At 35.0% G+C, this 17,714-nt stretch overlaps 1 protein-coding gene across 2 annotated transcripts; it reads left to right on the forward strand.

Annotated features, from left to right (window-relative positions):
- Positions 1-4,119: 4,119 nt before the first annotated feature.
- Positions 4,120-17,265, forward strand: LOC111498079 (protein TSS). 2 transcript variants are annotated; one of them, XM_023149137.1, is made up of 25 exons: positions 4,120-4,221; positions 4,343-4,410; positions 4,507-4,568; positions 4,852-4,944; positions 5,595-5,667; positions 5,755-6,072; positions 6,229-6,296; positions 6,448-6,579; positions 7,139-7,180; positions 7,269-7,793; positions 7,940-8,097; positions 8,348-8,867; positions 8,941-9,003; positions 9,100-9,201; positions 9,895-10,209; positions 10,372-10,464; positions 10,565-10,666; positions 11,059-11,163; positions 11,316-11,449; positions 11,596-11,779; positions 12,453-12,584; positions 12,765-12,877; positions 13,449-13,536; positions 13,991-16,284; positions 16,966-17,265. In XM_023149137.1, exons 2-24 carry the CDS (start codon positions 4,347-4,349, stop codon positions 16,103-16,105), a joined length of 5,601 nt encoding a protein of 1,866 aa, XP_023004905.1. In that variant the 5' UTR covers positions 4,120-4,221; positions 4,343-4,346; the 3' UTR covers positions 16,106-16,284; positions 16,966-17,265. The 2 variants fall into 2 exon arrangements, with proteins under 2 accessions (XP_023004905.1, XP_023004906.1); XM_023149138.1 differs by having other exon boundaries at positions 4,156-4,410; positions 13,991-15,739; positions 15,782-16,284.
- The last annotated feature ends 449 nt before the right edge of the window (positions 17,266-17,714 follow it).

The following is a 17,714-nucleotide window of genomic DNA, read 5'->3' on the forward strand; positions in this document are numbered from 1 at the left end:
TTCGCATTATAAACTGATTAAGGATATGATGTTGAATCTGTAAAAGGTCTTAGAAGTAACATTTCGCAAGTAGTTCATGATATCTCGCATTTAGTTTCGCATTATAAACTGATTAAGGATATGATGTTGAATCTGTAAAAGGTCTTAGAAGTAACATTTCGCAAGTAGTTCATGATACCTCGCATTTAGTTTCGCATTATAAACTGATTAAGGATATGATGTTGAATCTGTAAAAGGTCTTAGAAGTAACATTTCGGAAGTAGTTCATGATACCTCGCATTTAGTTTCGCATTATAAACTGATTAAGGATATGATGTTGAATCTGTAAAAGGTCTTAGAAGTAACATTTCGCAAGTAGTTCATGATATCTCGCATTTAGTTTCGCATTATAAACTGATTAAGGATATGATGTTGAATCTGTAAAAGGTCTTAGAAGTAACATTTCGCAAGTAGTTCATGATATCTCGCATTTAGTTTCGCATTATAAACTGATTAAGGATATGATGTTGAATCTGTAAAAGGTCTTAGAAGTAACATTTCGCAAGTAGTTCATGATATCTCGCATTTAGTTTCGCATTATAAACTGATTAAGGATATGATGTTGAATCTGTAAAAGGTCTTAGAAGTAACATTTCGCAAGTAGTTCATGATATCTCGCATTTAGTTTCGCATTATAAACTGATTAAGGATATGATGTTGAATCTGTAAAAGGTCTTAGAAGTAACATTTCGCAAGTAGTTCATGATATCTCGCATTTAGTTTCGCATTATAAACTGATTAAGGATATGACGTTGAATCTGTAAAAGGTCTTAGAAGTAACATTTCGCAAGTAGTTCTTGATATTTCGCATTTAGTTTCGCATTTAGTTTCGCATTATGAACTGATGAAGGATATGATGTTGAATCTGTAAAAGGTCTGAGAAGGAAAGTTGTGTTGGTAGAGACGATGTTTGGGGTTTGAGGAAAGGGAATATTAATGGTAGNGGGCCCCTGTCCATGTGAGAGTCATCGCATTGTGACTTTCGCAACCTCTTCCATAGAAATTGTGTTGAAATTGCAACGGGTTTGAACAAAAGGCGTGGGTTACATTCTAGCATTGGATGCTAACCTAGACTTCGCCCGACACTTATTTTCCTCTGCCTCGAACATTTGTTTTCTGCTTTCACTCTTCCTTCATTGATCATACCTTTCCTCTGATCCTTCTTCATTTCTTCTGCATTTTCCCGTGCTGTTAGATCCTTTGATTAGTTTTGAGTTTGTTTTTTTTTTGTTGTTTTTATTGTCATATTCTCATGAAATCGTGTAGTCGAATAGTATTCCCCGCTACATGCTCAAATCCGGCCTGTTCCTAGGATTAAATATTCTTCTTCTTCAGATTTCCTAGGATTCACTTCAGGAGAATTATCTTCTTCCACCCCTAGGTTTCAATGGCCATGGTTACTGCTCGGGATTTTTAACTTCAATCTCAATTAGTCATTCCCCACAATTTTTAACTTCAACCTCTTGATTTTTAGACTCATCATCTTTCCGTTCAACTAGCGATGAAGACGATTAATATCCAAAAAGTCTAAGCTCACGTTCGGTGGAGAACTCTTTAGAAGAGTTCTCCATTTCGAGAATCAGACTTAACTTGGAGAAAAAATCATCATAGATTGAAGGAAATCACTAAACCAACTTGAAAAGTCATAGAACCGATCTTGATTGATTGAGCTGAACCAAATTGAATTTCTGCAATGAGATTCTCCTAGTGGCCGTGATGCTTTTCCTTTGAATGATATACATCGAAGATAAAACCAAGGATCGATAAAGGATAGGAATGAAATATATGAAAGAAAAAATGTAGAAAATTAAGGGGAAAATAATTTATCGAATTATGAAAATATTAAAAGTTTGGTGTTTTCTTGGTAGATACGTACATTGCATGTCCGATTTGAATGCTTGTTGTCATGGAGAATTATGGATCACAGAAAAATAAAAAGGAAAATAAGAAAGAAAGAAAACTCAATGCCGTGTAAGGAAACAGTGAACCCATATTCTTGGTCGCGAAATTCAAACGTTCAATGCCAAACATGTATTAATCCTACCTTGTATTTTTCTGTACTTGATAATTTTCCTGTCATTTTCTTTCCTTTTTTTATTTTTAATTTCTCCATTTTTCTCTTTTTTTTTTTTTTTTAATGAGTGGTCGAAGTTTAATGGAATAAGTATTATTTAAGATTTAATTTAGAATTATTATAACCTTAAAAATAATGGTTGCCAAATTTTCTTTTAGGAAAAACAAGTTGTCCACATTATTGTTAGGTAAATTTGAACTTTATATTTGAAAAACTAAATTAATATTTATCATTTATTTTATTATAAATTGATCTTTTTTAAAATTTATATGATTAGAGTTAATTTGTTTCAGAGTTTTTTTAAGAAAATATATGTTGAAAATAAGTTGCTTCTTAAAACATTTTCTAGTAGACTCTCCAACGTGTTTGGTGTAAGGTCGCATGTGTTTTTTCTCTCTCTAATCTATCTCGAGCTGTATGTATTTTTTAAAAAGTGGCCAATTATTATAATGTTTACTTAATTTAAGTGCAAATTTTAATTATTACAAATTTGAGTTTTGAATTATAATTTTGAGAAATTGTAATTATTAAAGTTATAAAAAAGAAAATGAAAAAGCATCGTTTTTTAATCTCCAAGCGACAGGAAACCCTACCCCATAACGCCTGGATCCTATAATTATAACGGCTGCAATGGACAAGACATTTATGTTCCCAACATTCTATTTTTGATGTTCGCTCCAATTTTTTAGTTTTTTCTTTTTTATTTTTTTTAAATTAAACTATAATTTCATAAATTAAATTTGGACAAAATTTTATAAATTGTCATTTTTTACTCTATATAGTTATAATTAGAGAATTATTTAAGCAATTTTTATCAGATTATAGAGACTAATTATAATTAATTAAATTTAAGGATCAAAATTTTAATTTAATATTTTAAATTTTTATTACTTGTTACAATATCGTTGTTGTAGTTTTTATTTTTATTTTTTAACAGGTGTTTCAACCTTTACCAAATTTTAAAAAAACTTCTAAAAGATCTTAAAATTTTAATCTCACGTCCAATAAATTTCTATATTTTCAATTTACTAGCTTCTCAATATTCAAATAATAAAATTATTGTTATTATTATTATTCGTGTAACAATTTGACTCTGAATAATCTGAAATACTATTTTTAAATGCGATTTTCATCTTTTAAATTAATTTTGAAATGGAAGAATTATATGCCAATAGTGGTTGGGGATATCAACGGCTCTTTTGTTTGTTTATATGTTAGACAAAATGGAAATAAAATGAAATTAGATTTTCATTTGAATATCTTTAAATTAACCAAATTTTTATTAGTCAAACCATCCCTCCTTGATAGCCAAGCTTGAATAATCGTTCTATGTCTAAGAATTGATATTAAAATGCTCCTAGATAGTGAAAACTATTATCACAAATCAACACGAATCTTTCATTGATGCATTTCTTAAGAAATCAAGTAATCGTCAAACTACATGCAACTCAAATAAGAAACATTAGCGTTGTAACAGCCCAAACCCCACTAGTAAATATTGTCCACTTTAACCTGTAATATTTTGCCGTCAACCTCACGATTTTTAAAACAAGCCTATCAAGAAGAGGTTCCCACAATTTTAATAAAAAATGCTTCGTTCTCTTCTCCAACAAATATAAAATCTCCCAATCCGGGAGCTCAAAGTAATCATTAGGACACTACCCAATATCAGCCTCTAATACCATTTGCAACAACCCAAACCCGCTACTAACAAAGAATACTCCGTTCTTCTCTCCACCCAACGTAGGATCTCAAAATCCACCTCCCTTAAAGACTCAATGTGAGAACTGAAATCGAGTAGAGGTTGAAGTAAAAGAAGTAGTAAGTGGCCCCCACACCCAATCCCATATCTTAATCCCTGCCTTTCAAATGGGTGCATCCATGCCTCCCTTTTCTCCACCAAGATAAAAAAACAAATAAATAAATTCAATCTCTTAAGCCCAAGCAACAGAAGAGACGCCATAAAAGGCCAGGACTCCTTCAATCTCAACCCTTCCTTCCTTATCATTCCCTTCTTCCCTTCGGAGTCCCTTAAACCCCTCTCTCTCTCTCTCTCCCTTCATTATCCATTCCCACTCTCTCTCTAAAATCCCCTCCTTCTCTCTCAGGTCACCTCCCATGGCTTCCTTCCTTCCTTATCCTTAATTTCCCTTTTCCCTTTATACCCCTCTCTCACCTTCTTCCTCTTCATTCCATCTTATCTCATTACATCCTTCTTGGGTTTTGCAGTTAAATGCCTCCTCGTAACACCCATGGCAAGCCCAAAGGCGACAAGAAGAAGAAGAAGGAAGACAAGGGTATTTTCGTCATTCAACCCCACTCCATTTTCATATTCATCTCATTAATTATTAATATTAATTAATTACACAAATTCTGTGTTTTGCCTTCTGCAGTTCTTCCCGTCGTTTTGGACATCTCCGTTCACCTTCCCGATGAGACCCTTGTTGTCTTAAAGGTCTCAACATTTTTCCTTTTTTCTTTTTTATTAAATATATTAAAATATTATTAATTTATATATATATTCTGATTTTCAGTTGGACAAAAAATTCGATTTTTTTAAATATATGAAAAAATATTATTAATTTAATTTTCAGTTGGACAGAAAATTCGAGTTTTGTGTAAAATTTTAATTCAATTAATTTTACATTATTTTTTAAATTACTAAATTTACGTTATTTAAATTTTTTTTATATTAATTAAAAAAAGTGAAAAATAAAATGACTATTTTTGAAAAGCAGGGAATATCCACGGACAAGATAATCGATGTTCGTCGCCTGATATCCGTCCAGACTGAAACTTGCAATATTACCAATTTCTCCCTTTCTCACGAGGTAATTTACAGTTTTATTTTTATTTTTTAATTTTTAAATATTAGTTTGATAATATTTTTACAATTTTTCTTTTATGCATCGTAAAATTATCAAATTTATTTATTTTATTATTCTTTGATATAAAAATAATATCTTATTTTAATTACAATTAATTGTGAAAGAGAATATCATGAAGTCTCAATCAACATGCATTTTTTTTTTGTTTAAAATTAAATTAGTTATAATATATAAAAAAAAAATTATTTGTTATTTGTTTAATTTGTATAATTCATCGTTTAAATATCTGCGGTCGACATGTAAATTTATTGTCAAATTCAACCATAAAAATGTAAAGAATAAAATAATTTTCTAAAGTATAAAAATATATTAAAAATTAATATATGTTTAAGGTATTTAAATTATTATTATAAATATTAGTGAATTAAGTAAAATTTAGTTAGTTAAAAGATAATTATAAGTATAAAATTTGAAAATTTTAATGAATTAACTTATTTAATTAATTAAGCCTCTAAATTATGTTCAATAAATACCCCTAATCTTAAATAAAATGAAAACTTAACTAATTAACACATTAATTACATTACTTATTTAAACATATGAATAAAGGGTATTTTGGACATTTTCTCAATGCAACCTTTTATTTTCTGAAGGTAAGAGGGCCACGTTTAAAGGACTCGGTGGACGTTTCCGCACTCAAGCCTTGCACCCTAACTTTAGTCGAAGGTATGAAACGCTGTCGTTTTGATAAAAGTAGTATCTTCTTTTTTTTCTTTATTTTTCTGATCCGATTCTTCTCCCGTCGTCGGATAGAGGATTACAACGAGGAGCTTGCGGCGGCGCACGTCCGGCGACTCCTTGACGTCGTCGCTTGCACTACGTGTTTTGTATCGTCGCCGTCGGGGAAGGATCAGAATGGCGGTAAGCTCGACAGCAATGGCAGGAACTTGTCCAGTGCACTTGATAAGAACTCTAAGAAGTCTTCGACCTCCGCCGTTTCTGCCTCCGTTAAGCCCGACGGCTCTGTGGCCAAGCAAGACGAGGCGGACGCCGAAATCAGTCATTCTTGCCCTAAACTTGGAACGTTTTACGATTTCTTCTCACTCTCTCATCTCACGCCTCCTCTCCAATGTAACTATCTTCTCTCCAGTCTCTCCTTGTATGATTTAATCGTCATTTCTTTCGAAGTATGAAGCGTTTAAGAAAGCCGTTCTCTCCTGAGAATCCTATTAGTTTGTTATATCGTACTTGTCATTTCCTGACTGTTACATGCTGGTGGTGCCGCAGTTATACGGAGAGTAACTAAGCAGCAGGTCGATGGGATTTTGCCAGATGATCATCTGTTTTCGCTTGAAGTAAGTTGCTATTTTCTTCTAAAATTCAAGGATAACATCAATCTGAACGCGACATATAAAGGCATTTCTTTCGAATGATATGGTTACACTTTTATATTCGTACTGTATTGAGGAATTTGACCTTTTATTTATTTATTTTTGAATTTGTAAGGCGAAGGTTTGCAACGGGAAGGTTGTGCGTGTGGAAGCTTCCCGGAAGGGATTCCTTAGTGTTGGAAAACACCGGATTTTGAGTCACAACCTGGTCGATTTGTTACGCCAGCTTAGTAGAGCTTTCGATAACGTTAGTTCCTTTTATTCCCTTAAATCGATCAAGTGCCATTGCTTTTACAAGTATCTGTTATTTTAGTATGGTTTTTTTTTTCTTTGAAGAATCTGTATCTCGGGCTCTAGCCTTCTAGGGTCAGTGGTGTTAGACGAACACGACTCTCCACAATGGACAAAATGTCCATTGTGGAGAGTCGTGTTCGTCTAACAAGTGGGAAAGTGCGAATTATTCATTGCTGCAGCCAAGAACGTAGAATACTTGACTGAGTTGAGTTTAAAAGCTAGATTTTGTTCTTGTAAAAGTACCAAGTTTTTTTAGTGAAGATATATTTTGATAATTGTTCTTCTACGCCGGCAGCAATTAGTGATTTACGAGACATGAGTTAGTTGACATTATTTGTTCGTATATAAGATTAGAACATCTTTTTGGGGCTCTTAAAATTTTACTGAACTTTAGACGCCTCAATAAGCACTCAACTGACAAGAACTTCTATTACCATGAACTTTATTTGTCTTCTTGAGTTATGATTTTGTATTATTGGTTGAATTTACATTCCAAATTTCTTATGTTTCAGGCATATAGTGATCTCATCGAAGCATTCTCAGAACGCAACAAGGTCGACCTTGATTTTTTTTGGTTGGTAGTATGTACAACTTCTCATTTTTAATTTCTCTCTTTAAAACTATTCTTGAATTACCTTGCAGTTTGGAAATCTTCCTTACGGCTTTAGAGCCAACACATGGCTTGTTCCTCCTGTGTCAGCACAGTCCCTTTCAGTTTTCCCTCCTCTGCCTGCCGAGGATGAAATTTGGGGAGGAAATGGAGGTGGTTTAGGAAGAGATGGTAAAAGTGACTTGACACCATGGGCCAGTGAGTTTCTATTTCTTGCATCTATGCCTTGCAAGACGGCAGAAGAAAGACAGATTCGGGACAGAAGGGCGTTCCTTCTGCACAGCCTTTTTGTTGATGTTGCTATTTTTAGAGCCATTAAAGCAATCCAACATGTTATAGGAATGTTAAAGGAGGACCATTTAGGTTCAGATGATGAAGTTCTTTTTACTGAAAGAGAAGGGGATTTAAAAGTTACCGTTAGAAAGGATGTTCCTGATGCAAGTTGTAAGGTAGATACGAAAATCGATGGAATTCAAGCCCTTAAAGTGGACCAAAAGAACCTGGTGGAAAAGAATTTATTGAAGGGAATCACTGCTGATGAAAATACCGCTGCCCATGTAAGATTTTTCTGATTCAACAATGTCTCTGGGTTGGACTATTGTTATCATTATTGTTTGAACTTTCTAATTGTTTCTGTTTCTAATTTAGTCATTTTTATGGCTTTCCTTTATAGTCATTAAAGTAAGTTTTGTTATGTGTATAGGATTCTGCATCCCTAGGTGTCGTAAATGTGAGATATTGTGGTTATATCTCCATCGTGAAAGTTGAGGGGAAAGAGAACGAGAATGTTAGTTCTCAGTATCAAAGCATTGAACTTCTTGACCAGCCTGAAGGTGGGGCTAATGCCCTTAACATCAACAGGTATAAATATCTCGGTCAAATTAAGTGCCATAGCTACATGCAGATAATTTAAGTACTTAAACATGATCTTTAGCTTTGGTTTTTGCATTTGGCTTATAAATAATAACCTTATGTAGAATCTGCTCAATGCCTTTGATTAATAAACCCACTTCCAAATGTTCAGGATGTAAGAGCAAACAACCCATAGCGCATGTTCAATGCCATTTTTTTTATTTCACTGAGAGTCTGACATCTGCTTTGTTTCTCCCAGCTTGAGATTATTACTTCACCAAACCACACCTTCAGAGCAAAACAAATCTCCCACACATATGCAAAGTATGGAACAAGAAGAGCTTGGTGCTGCTCAAGCTTTTGTAGAGAAACTACTAAATGAAAGTCTTGCCAAGCTCGAAAAGGAGGATATGCGATCTAATCATTTTGTTAGATGGGAACTTGGAGCCTGCTGGATTCAACATTTGCAAGATCAAAAGAACACTGAAAAAGATAAGAAACCATCCAGTGAAAAGGCCAAGAATGAAATGAAGGTGGAGGGACTTGGGAAACCTCTCAAATCTCTTAAGAGTAGCAAAAGGCAAGATATGAAAACTTCGAAGACGCAGACTGGAAATGATTCCAGGTTAGATGGCATGACTGGTGAAGTCAACAATGCTACCTCATGTGAAGATGAAAACGAAACAAATTCAAAAGAGAATGAAATAGCATTAAGAAGGAAGTTGTCTGAAGAGGCCTTTGATCGGCTGAAAAATCTGGACACTGGTTTGCATTGCAAAGTAACTTCTCTAGACACTGTTGCATCTCCCACCATCTATCATACCTAAGCTAACTTATTGTTTGTTATTTCAGTCACTGCAAGAACTAATTGACTTGTCCCAGAATTATTACGTGGAAGTTGCACTTCCGAAACTGGTAATTTACATTTATTAGTCACATACTCTGTTCTTTTTCTTGCATATTAATATTGTCTTGGTGATTCCCTTTTCTAGCATTTATCATGCTTTACAGGTATCAGATTTTGGTTCATTGGAACTTTCACCAGTAGATGGCCGTACTCTAACAGATTTCATGCACACAAGAGGTCTTCAGATGCGTTCACTGGGTCAAATTGTAAGTTTGTTCATGCCATGCTTTTGTAATTTTTTATTGGTTATTTTATTGTATTTGTATCATCGAACTGAAAGGGATGGGAATTGAACAGCAATGGGTTGTTTGCTCTTAGATCTTGATCTTGCCAATCGTCAAACAAGCTACTTTTTTCTCAATCTTTCTTTTATGTTTTAGAACAATTTATCTCGTCTCTTCTGGTTTTACTGGGCAGGGATGAACAAGGTTTTAAAAAAAACCTTTTCTAGCTACAAAGCAATGCTGCAGCCTCCCTATTATTATCATTATTATTATTATTAATTTTTGCATTGCTTACATCTCCATTATTAGTCTATTTGCATCACTTTCCAGAGTCTTATTTCATTCTTTCCATTAGAACTGCTCTACACATTTTGATTGAATCTGAAGATTAATTGCTTATATCTGGAAAAAGAACACTACCTTTTTTCTTGGAGTACAGAAAATAACTTTTCTTTTACGTTCGTGTATTTTCTGAATAATATTTAAGAGAATAATTCTATTGAGAAAATTTGTATTTTCCTCCATTGAATGCTACCCACTTTTCCATTACTATACCCTTTCTACTATCCTAACCAATTGGAGAAACAAAAAGTTCTTCTGGTATATTTTCATATTATCAATGAAATTGTTTCTTGTAAAAGGAAGATATTATATTTGGGTTCTGTATCTTATTAGGTCAAGCTTTCAGAAAAGCTATCGCATGTGCAATCACTTTGCATACATGAGATGATAGTACGAGCTTTTAAGCATATCCTCCGGGCTGTCATTGCCGCTGTTAAAATAGATAAGATGGCTGTTTCTGTCGCTGCCACATTAAATTTGCTCCTTGGTGTTCCTGAGAGTGGAGAACTATTGGGGTCTTGCAATGTCCATTCCCTTGTCTGGAGATGGCTGGAGCTATTCTTAATGAAGCGATATGAATGGGACTTAAGCAGCTTCAACTTCAAAGATCTAAGAAAAATTGCAATTTTGCGTGGCATGTGTCACAAGGTACTATGAACACACAGTACCTTAGTGATCTACGATATCTATATGATTAAGGTTACAGAAAAAGCATGTGCAGGATATAATATGATAATTGAGAGCTAGTTCCTAACTTGTTTTTTTTTTTTTTTTTTTTTTTTTTTTTTTTTTCATTTAAATAAATTTTAGGTGGGCATTGAGCTGGTTCCACGAGATTTTGATATGGATTCTCCATTTCCATTCCAAAAGTCGGATGTTACAAGCCTAGTCCCAGTGCATAAGGTGATTGCATCGATACCAACCTTTAGGATACATTTTTTAGTAGCACTTCGAAAATAAAAATGATTGAGTTGAATTTGAATGTCATGCCGACTTCTTGCAGCAAGCAGCATGTTCATCCGCAGATGGAAGGCAGCTCCTAGAGTCTTCAAAAACAGCTTTAGATAAAGGAAAACTTGAAGATGCTGTAACCTATGGTACAAAGGTATGCCATTCACAATCATGGTTTGCAATTCTCTTCAAGAATAATCCTTTTGCCTTTTTTTTTTCTTTCTGTCTTTTGGGTAAGAGGGTCTGTAACATTTGCAGTTCTTTAGCAAATCAGGTACTCTTAGAGGCCTTTATAGCACAAGTTGAAAATGTGTTTCTAACTTGTGGAATACAACTATTTTTAATCCAATAATGAGATAGTAAGATACAGGGCCCTTATTTATAGGAGAAAGGCTCAATGCAGGAAAGGAAAGAATAGTAAGAATAAGAATAATATAAAATCATTGATTACACCTAATTAAGATATTTACAACTAATATAAACCAACAGAGTTTAACTGCATGAACTAATTGAATTTCATACTTGCTTCTTCCTTCCCTACCTCAGGCTCTTGCAAAACTTGTTGCTGTTTGTGGTCCCTATCATCGCATGACAGCAGGAGCTTACAGCCTCCTTGCTGTAGTTTTATATCACACTGGTGATTTCAATCAGGTAGTTTATTCATTCTAAAGTATTGTTATGCATGTTATTGTACAATGTAGGGTGATTTCTCTATATTTTATCTCATTTATTCATTTTTATGAATTATTTTTTGTGAGGGAAGGTATTGTGGTGAAAGTTAATTCATTGGTTTTCCATTATAGGCTACTATTTACCAGCAAAAAGCCCTGGATATCAATGAGAGAGAATTGGGACTTGATCATCCAGATACAATGAAGAGTTATGGGGATTTAGCTGTTTTCTATTATAGACTTCAGCATACAGAGTTGGCTCTTAAGTACGTCTTTCTTGTCTTTCTCACTAGTCGCTAACTTACACCATGTATAAGACGTGTCTAGAGTTTTAGAAATTTTTATAGCCCATCGACTGTGGTGTAAATTTTCAATGCATTGATGGAAAATGTTTCTTGTTTTATAAATTTAGGTATGTAAAACGCGCTCTCTATCTTTTACATCTCACTTGTGGCCCCTCTCATCCAAACACTGCTGCAACATACATCAACGTGGCTATGATGGAGGAAGGGCTTGGAAATGTGCATGTTGCACTCAGATATCTCCACAAAGCTCTCAAATGTAACCAAAGATTACTTGGCCCAGATCATATTCAGGTTTTGCTTTGACCTTGTTTAAATTATCTACTTTTTATCTAAAGCTTTTAGTTCTGTCATACCTAACTGATAATCTGTAATGAAACTTTAGTAGGATTTTTCTGCTCCATTGGTAATGGGCCTTGACTGCCGGACCCTATTTTTCTAATTCAAGTCTTTATTTGTGGGAATTTGGCACAATGGCGAAGGCTCATTAAGGAATAGACGGGTGGGAGAAGGTTCTGTAACAGATAATTATATAATGACAAAGCATGATTTTCAAGATGACTTGAGAAAGTTTGATCCTAGATTATAAGCCTAAATCATTTAGGTTCACTATTTGTTGTAATGGGGCGTGAAAATAATTTACCTGGAATCTTAAAGCGATACTTGGGTCTTAATGGAGAAGTTTCAATGCGTAAGATTTTGGATATTACTGCATGAACCACCATGCAAGGATGATGGGATGACGTTGGCCTTGATATACTCCCATCTAAGTGCTTAGGACTTAGGAACAAGGTGTAAACCTTGCAAATTTTCCCATCCTTAACCATTAAGTTTATAAATAAAATGAATAAATTAACTCTCTCACTGGTTCATATTACACGTTCATGTTGCAATTTTTCTAGACACACTATCCCTGTGTTGTCATGAGGTATATCAAGCTCTGCTTTAATAATCCTAATTTCTTTAGACGGCTGCAAGCTACCATGCTATAGCAATCGCTCTCTCGCTAATGGAAGCATACCCTTTAAGTGTTCAACATGAGCAGACAACCTTGCAAATTCTGCGAGCAAAGCTGGGCCCAGATGATCTACGCACTCAAGTAAGTACAAGAAACTTGGCAAGACTATAACCTCGTTGCCTTCTTTTTGTTGTTAACAGTATGCATTCAAGCTAATCCCTGTTGGCTCTGTCAAATAATTCTTTTATCTTCTGTTTCTTAAAAATCAACATTCTTCGAAATTTTCCCATTGGTTTGTTCATGTTAAATTTAATCCTGCAGGATGCTGCTGCTTGGCTAGAATACTTTGAGTCCAAAGCTTTTGAACAACAGGAAGCTGCAAGGAATGGTACTCGGAAGCCTGACGCGTCAATAGCAAGTAAAGGTCACCTAAGGTAAACAGCACATTCTGATTTTTGTCAGTTATGGGAATTATTTTATTTGAACATTATTTTTTCTCGGATCTTTGCCATATTTTATGGCTTATTTATGTTAACAAGATCAAGTTTATGGAAGCTCGAGTAGTGATGTTGTGCTATGGAAAATCACTTATGAAATGAATGCTTCTTAGGCTTATCTTAAACTCTGATGTGCATCTTGTACCAAATGCAAATGTGGTTTGGTTGGTTGCCTTAAAACAGATGGATTTTGTTAACTCATTCAGCAGATTTCTTTGTTTTCATCTAAGGACATGTCTCAGGAATTCCTTCAGCAATTGAAAATAATTCTGTTTCTAGTTTGTTTATTGGTTTCTATTTCCACCCTCTCTGTTTTCTAGTGTGATTTAAAGTGATATATTGGAGTCTGATCGAATAAGAACTGGGTTTTCGAGCCCTAATTAGAGTCTAATGGGGTTTTAAACAATTAAAAGAGGTTTCTTTCTCTCAATCACAGCTTCTTTAACATGTAACCTCTTAATATTACCCTAGAGCTGATTGTTATTGTTGCTTCTTTGAATCTGGGCAGTGTATCAGATTTGCTTGACTATATAAATCCCAGTCATGATGCCAAAGGGAGGGATTCAGCAGCAAAGAGGAAAAACTATACTGTGAAGGTAGTTGTTTTATGCCATGTTAGTCGTACTGATTTCCAATTAGATTAGGAATCAACTAAGGTAACTTCATGTACGGTTAGGTTCAGAAATGGATGATTCTTGGTTGGAAATTTTAGTTCTCTAATCATGTTGGAAATGGAAGTTTTTTTTTATTAAGTTTTGGGAAGGACCATTTAATTATCTTTAATGCTGGCATTATAGTTACTTTCATTCCGAAACTATTTTAAAGTGTCTCCAGATGAAGTCTATTTTTTTCTTTGTACCATATATTCATTTTATTTTGAACATCATATGATTTTTCTGAAAAATATTGTTCATTTCAGAAGAAATTAAATAGTTCTAATAGCTGGATTTTAATTCATAATGAATGGACAAAACAACGAACAAAAGACCTTACTGCCAATTTCTTCTGTACATACGGCTTTTCATCTTATTGTTCTTTTTTACCTTGCAGTTGAAGGGAAAATCCGACCAGAGTATGAGCTTGGCACATAGCAACGAATCTCCAAAAGAGACCTCAAAAGAGGTTTCTGATGAAGAGACACAGATACTTGAACCTGGACATGGTCAGAGTACAGATGAGGAAACTACCACACCAGTTGAAGCCCAGCAGCCCGTTATTGAGGAAGCTACTGAAGAAAGGCCAAAAACAGCAGATGATGTCATATCTGAACACCACCCAGAAGGAGAAGATGGATGGCAACCAGTTCAAAGACCAAGATCAGCTGGGTCTTATGGACAGCGGCTGAAGCAACGTCGAGCTAGTTTTGGCAAGGTCTTTAGTTACCAGAAGATGAATATGGATGTCGACAGTGATTCTCATACACTGAAGAATAAGAATCCAAACAGTCGATTATATGTTTTAAAGAAAAGAACAATATCCCATGGGACTTATACAGATCATCATTCTATGAATTCCTATAAAGGCTCCAAATTTGGGAGGAGAATAGTCAAAACTTTGACTTACAGGGTTAAGTCAATACCCTCATTATTAGAACCTGCAGCACCAGTGGTGCCTGAAACTGGTGACAATGTTGTCTCTGCAGTAGAGCCTGGTAGAATTTCAACTCCAAACGATGCTAGCTCAGTAAAGAATACAATAGTCAGCCTTGGAAAATCACCTTCATACAAGGAAGTGGCTGTAGCCCCACCAGGTACTATTGCCATGTTGCAGGTTAGGGTACCTCAGAGTGATACAACTCGTGCTGAGGAACTCAGAGTTGAGAAACATGAAGAAAGATCAGATGAAATGAAGGGAATTTCTGATAGTTCTATTGGGGAATCTCCTGATTTCTTGAAAGAGGAAAAACCAGTTGAGAAAAATGATGAAACAGAAGCAGAATGTGCTGTTGAAAATAATCCTTCTCAAATAGTATCTGAGACTGTGTTAGGACTTCAATCTTGTGTTGTTGATGAGAGTGAAGTTGTGGAGGACAATGCACCTACTGATATCATGTCCTATCCTGTGGAATCTCCAGAACATAAACCCTCTGTGGAGGATTTTCCAAGTGGCTTTGAATCTGAAAATTTCGACTCCTCCCTTGAACAAGTTGAGGATTTGAAGGACAAGTCGTTAATTCTATGTTCTGGTGAGACTCGAGGACTCGTTAATAAGAAATTATCTGCTTCTGCAGCTCCATTTAACCCATCGCCAGTTATCATGCGTGCTGCACCTGTAGCCATGAATATAACAATTCCTGCTGGTCCTCGTGCCATTCCACCTATTGCAACTTGGCCAGTAAACATGAATATTCACCCAGGGCATGCTTCAATTTTACCAACAATTAATCCATTATGCTCCTCTCCTCACCAACCATACCCTTCCCCTCCACTAACTCCTGGCATGATGCAATCCGTGCCCTTTATGTACCCTCCTTATTCCCAACCACAGGCAATACCAACTTACTCTCAACCTTTATCTGTCCCCGGTTATTCCCAACCAGTACCGACCAGTACATTTCCTGTAACCACCAGTGCGTTCCATCCCAATCATTTCACTTGGCAGTGCAATGTGAACAATAACACATCGGACTGTATTCCTGGCACAGTTTGGCCTGGTAGCCATCCCCCAGAGTTTTCTGTCCCGTCACCTGTTGATCCTGCTAATGATTTCATGAAAGATCCAAACGTCAACTGTGATGATTCTTTGAAAGTTCTACCAGCAGATATCGACAGCCTAGAAGCTAAAAAAGAAAACAATTCTCTTGAATCTGAGGGTATGGTTAGTGAAAATGGAGGTGCTAGGCTTGGTTTAGAACGTGCTGAAGAAAAGTATCATTCAAATCCATGCATGGTTGAAACTTCAACCATTGAACCCATACAAAAATCCATTTTAAATGGAAATGGAGAAAGTGGTAAAGAAAATGTTGATGGTGAGAAAACCTTCAGCATTTTGGTAAGGGGAAGAAGAAACCGGAAACAGACTCTCAGGGTGCCAATTAGTTTGCTAAATCGACCTTATGGCTCACAGTCGTTCAAAGTAAATTATAACAGAGTGGTTAGAGAAAGTGATCTTCCCAAGTTTACCAGCTATTCAGCAGGCAAAGAATGTACGGCTAGTGCAACATAGCTGTAGCTTGTGTGCCTTTCTTGCGAACAGATGTTTCAACGATAGACAAGGATATTGCTGATATTATGTCCTATGAGCAAATGGAGTAACTGGAACTGGATGTCTTCTGGCTTCATGTTTACGTATCATCCCTGCCTTGTCACTTTCATGATTCAAACAAACTTCTGAGAAAAATTGAGGTTTGTTTCCTATAAGCCAGCCATATAAGGCTTTTTTTTCATCATCTTTATATGTTTTCACTTCTATTTCAGAGCAGAAACAAAATATTTTATTGGTATATTTATAGGTATACATGCTAGCATTTAGGTTCTTTTTGCATAAATTTGTAAGTTTCCAAATCCGGTTCTTTTTATTACAGGCTATTAAGTAGGAAGTCGTTAACTTAGGGGTGAGTCACGTCTCCATTAATGGAACTTTTTAGCTATTTTCTGGTTCTAATTAAATGATATACTAATCTTGTCTATAACCATCCTATAAATCTAATTATCATAGGGGTCAAGGTTTTACAGTTCAAGATTGACATGGTGTTCATGTGCTGAACTTTGTGCGTATAATAGGCTTTAGTTTTTGTGCTACCATAATATAGATTCGAGTTTGTTTGTTGTTAATTGGTTAGAAGTTTGGGTTTAAGTAGTTTGCTGGTAATAATGGATTAGTGGGCTTAAATCCTCTATTATAAATAGTGGGTTAATCTTTTCTATTAGGAAAGATTTGAAAAATAATTAAGACTCTCATTGAGAATTCAGAGTTTTAAGCTCTTTTGATTCTAAATTTTTAATCTCTCAGCTGCAGATGTTTCAATTTTTTGCCTAGATTTGTCTAATTACAAGGCTGATTATATGGTCTTTCTTGATGTGCAGGCATCATAGCATGTGGTGAATAATTAAGCTGCTCTGAAGGTGATATTTGCTTTCATTATATGGTTAGGAACTGGATCACGGCATCCAAAGATGAGTTGGTTTCTGGCTCTGGAATAGTGATAGCAGTGATTTTGGTAGGGTAGTTTAAAAGTGTATACCACTGATTATTTCATTTATGTTTGACCCATAAACTTAATTTTTATTTTCTGATCAAGTTGATTAGAACCTTTTTGCATGTTCTAATGACATAACAATGAATCAAAGAATAAAGGAACTTTTCCCATTAATATCTTGAGATCTCTAATGATGTCTGATCTTGAGCTATTATTATTATTATGTTTTTATGTCTGATATTTCATCCGTGTTGTGTGTTATTTATTGTCAGAGATGGGTGGCTGGTAGTTCTTTCTTGTGATTTAGGGCGGACCCAAACTTTTTAATTTGATAATCTTATTTAGAGTTTTGTTTTAGAGAAACAAATGTATGGTAGACCACCTACTTTAGGATTTAATTCCTGTGAGTTATCTAACAGCCAAATGTAGTAGAATCAATATATGCACAGCCAAATATAGTAGAATCAGAGAGTTGTAAGGTATATGTGCGGCCAAGTTGATCCAAACACTTGATGGCTTCTCGGATGGAGAATCCAGCAAACTTAGATGAGTTAACATGGATGAAGTTGTCACTTCACTTCTTCGATTGAGTGCATCGAATAGTGTGGGTTAGATACTCTTTATATTTATTATTGT

Source organism: Cucurbita maxima, unplaced genomic scaffold, assembly GCF_002738345.1.
Source record: "Cucurbita maxima cultivar Rimu unplaced genomic scaffold, Cmax_1.0 Cma_Scf00024, whole genome shotgun sequence".
Classification (NCBI taxonomy): domain Eukaryota; kingdom Viridiplantae; phylum Streptophyta; class Magnoliopsida; order Cucurbitales; family Cucurbitaceae; genus Cucurbita; species Cucurbita maxima.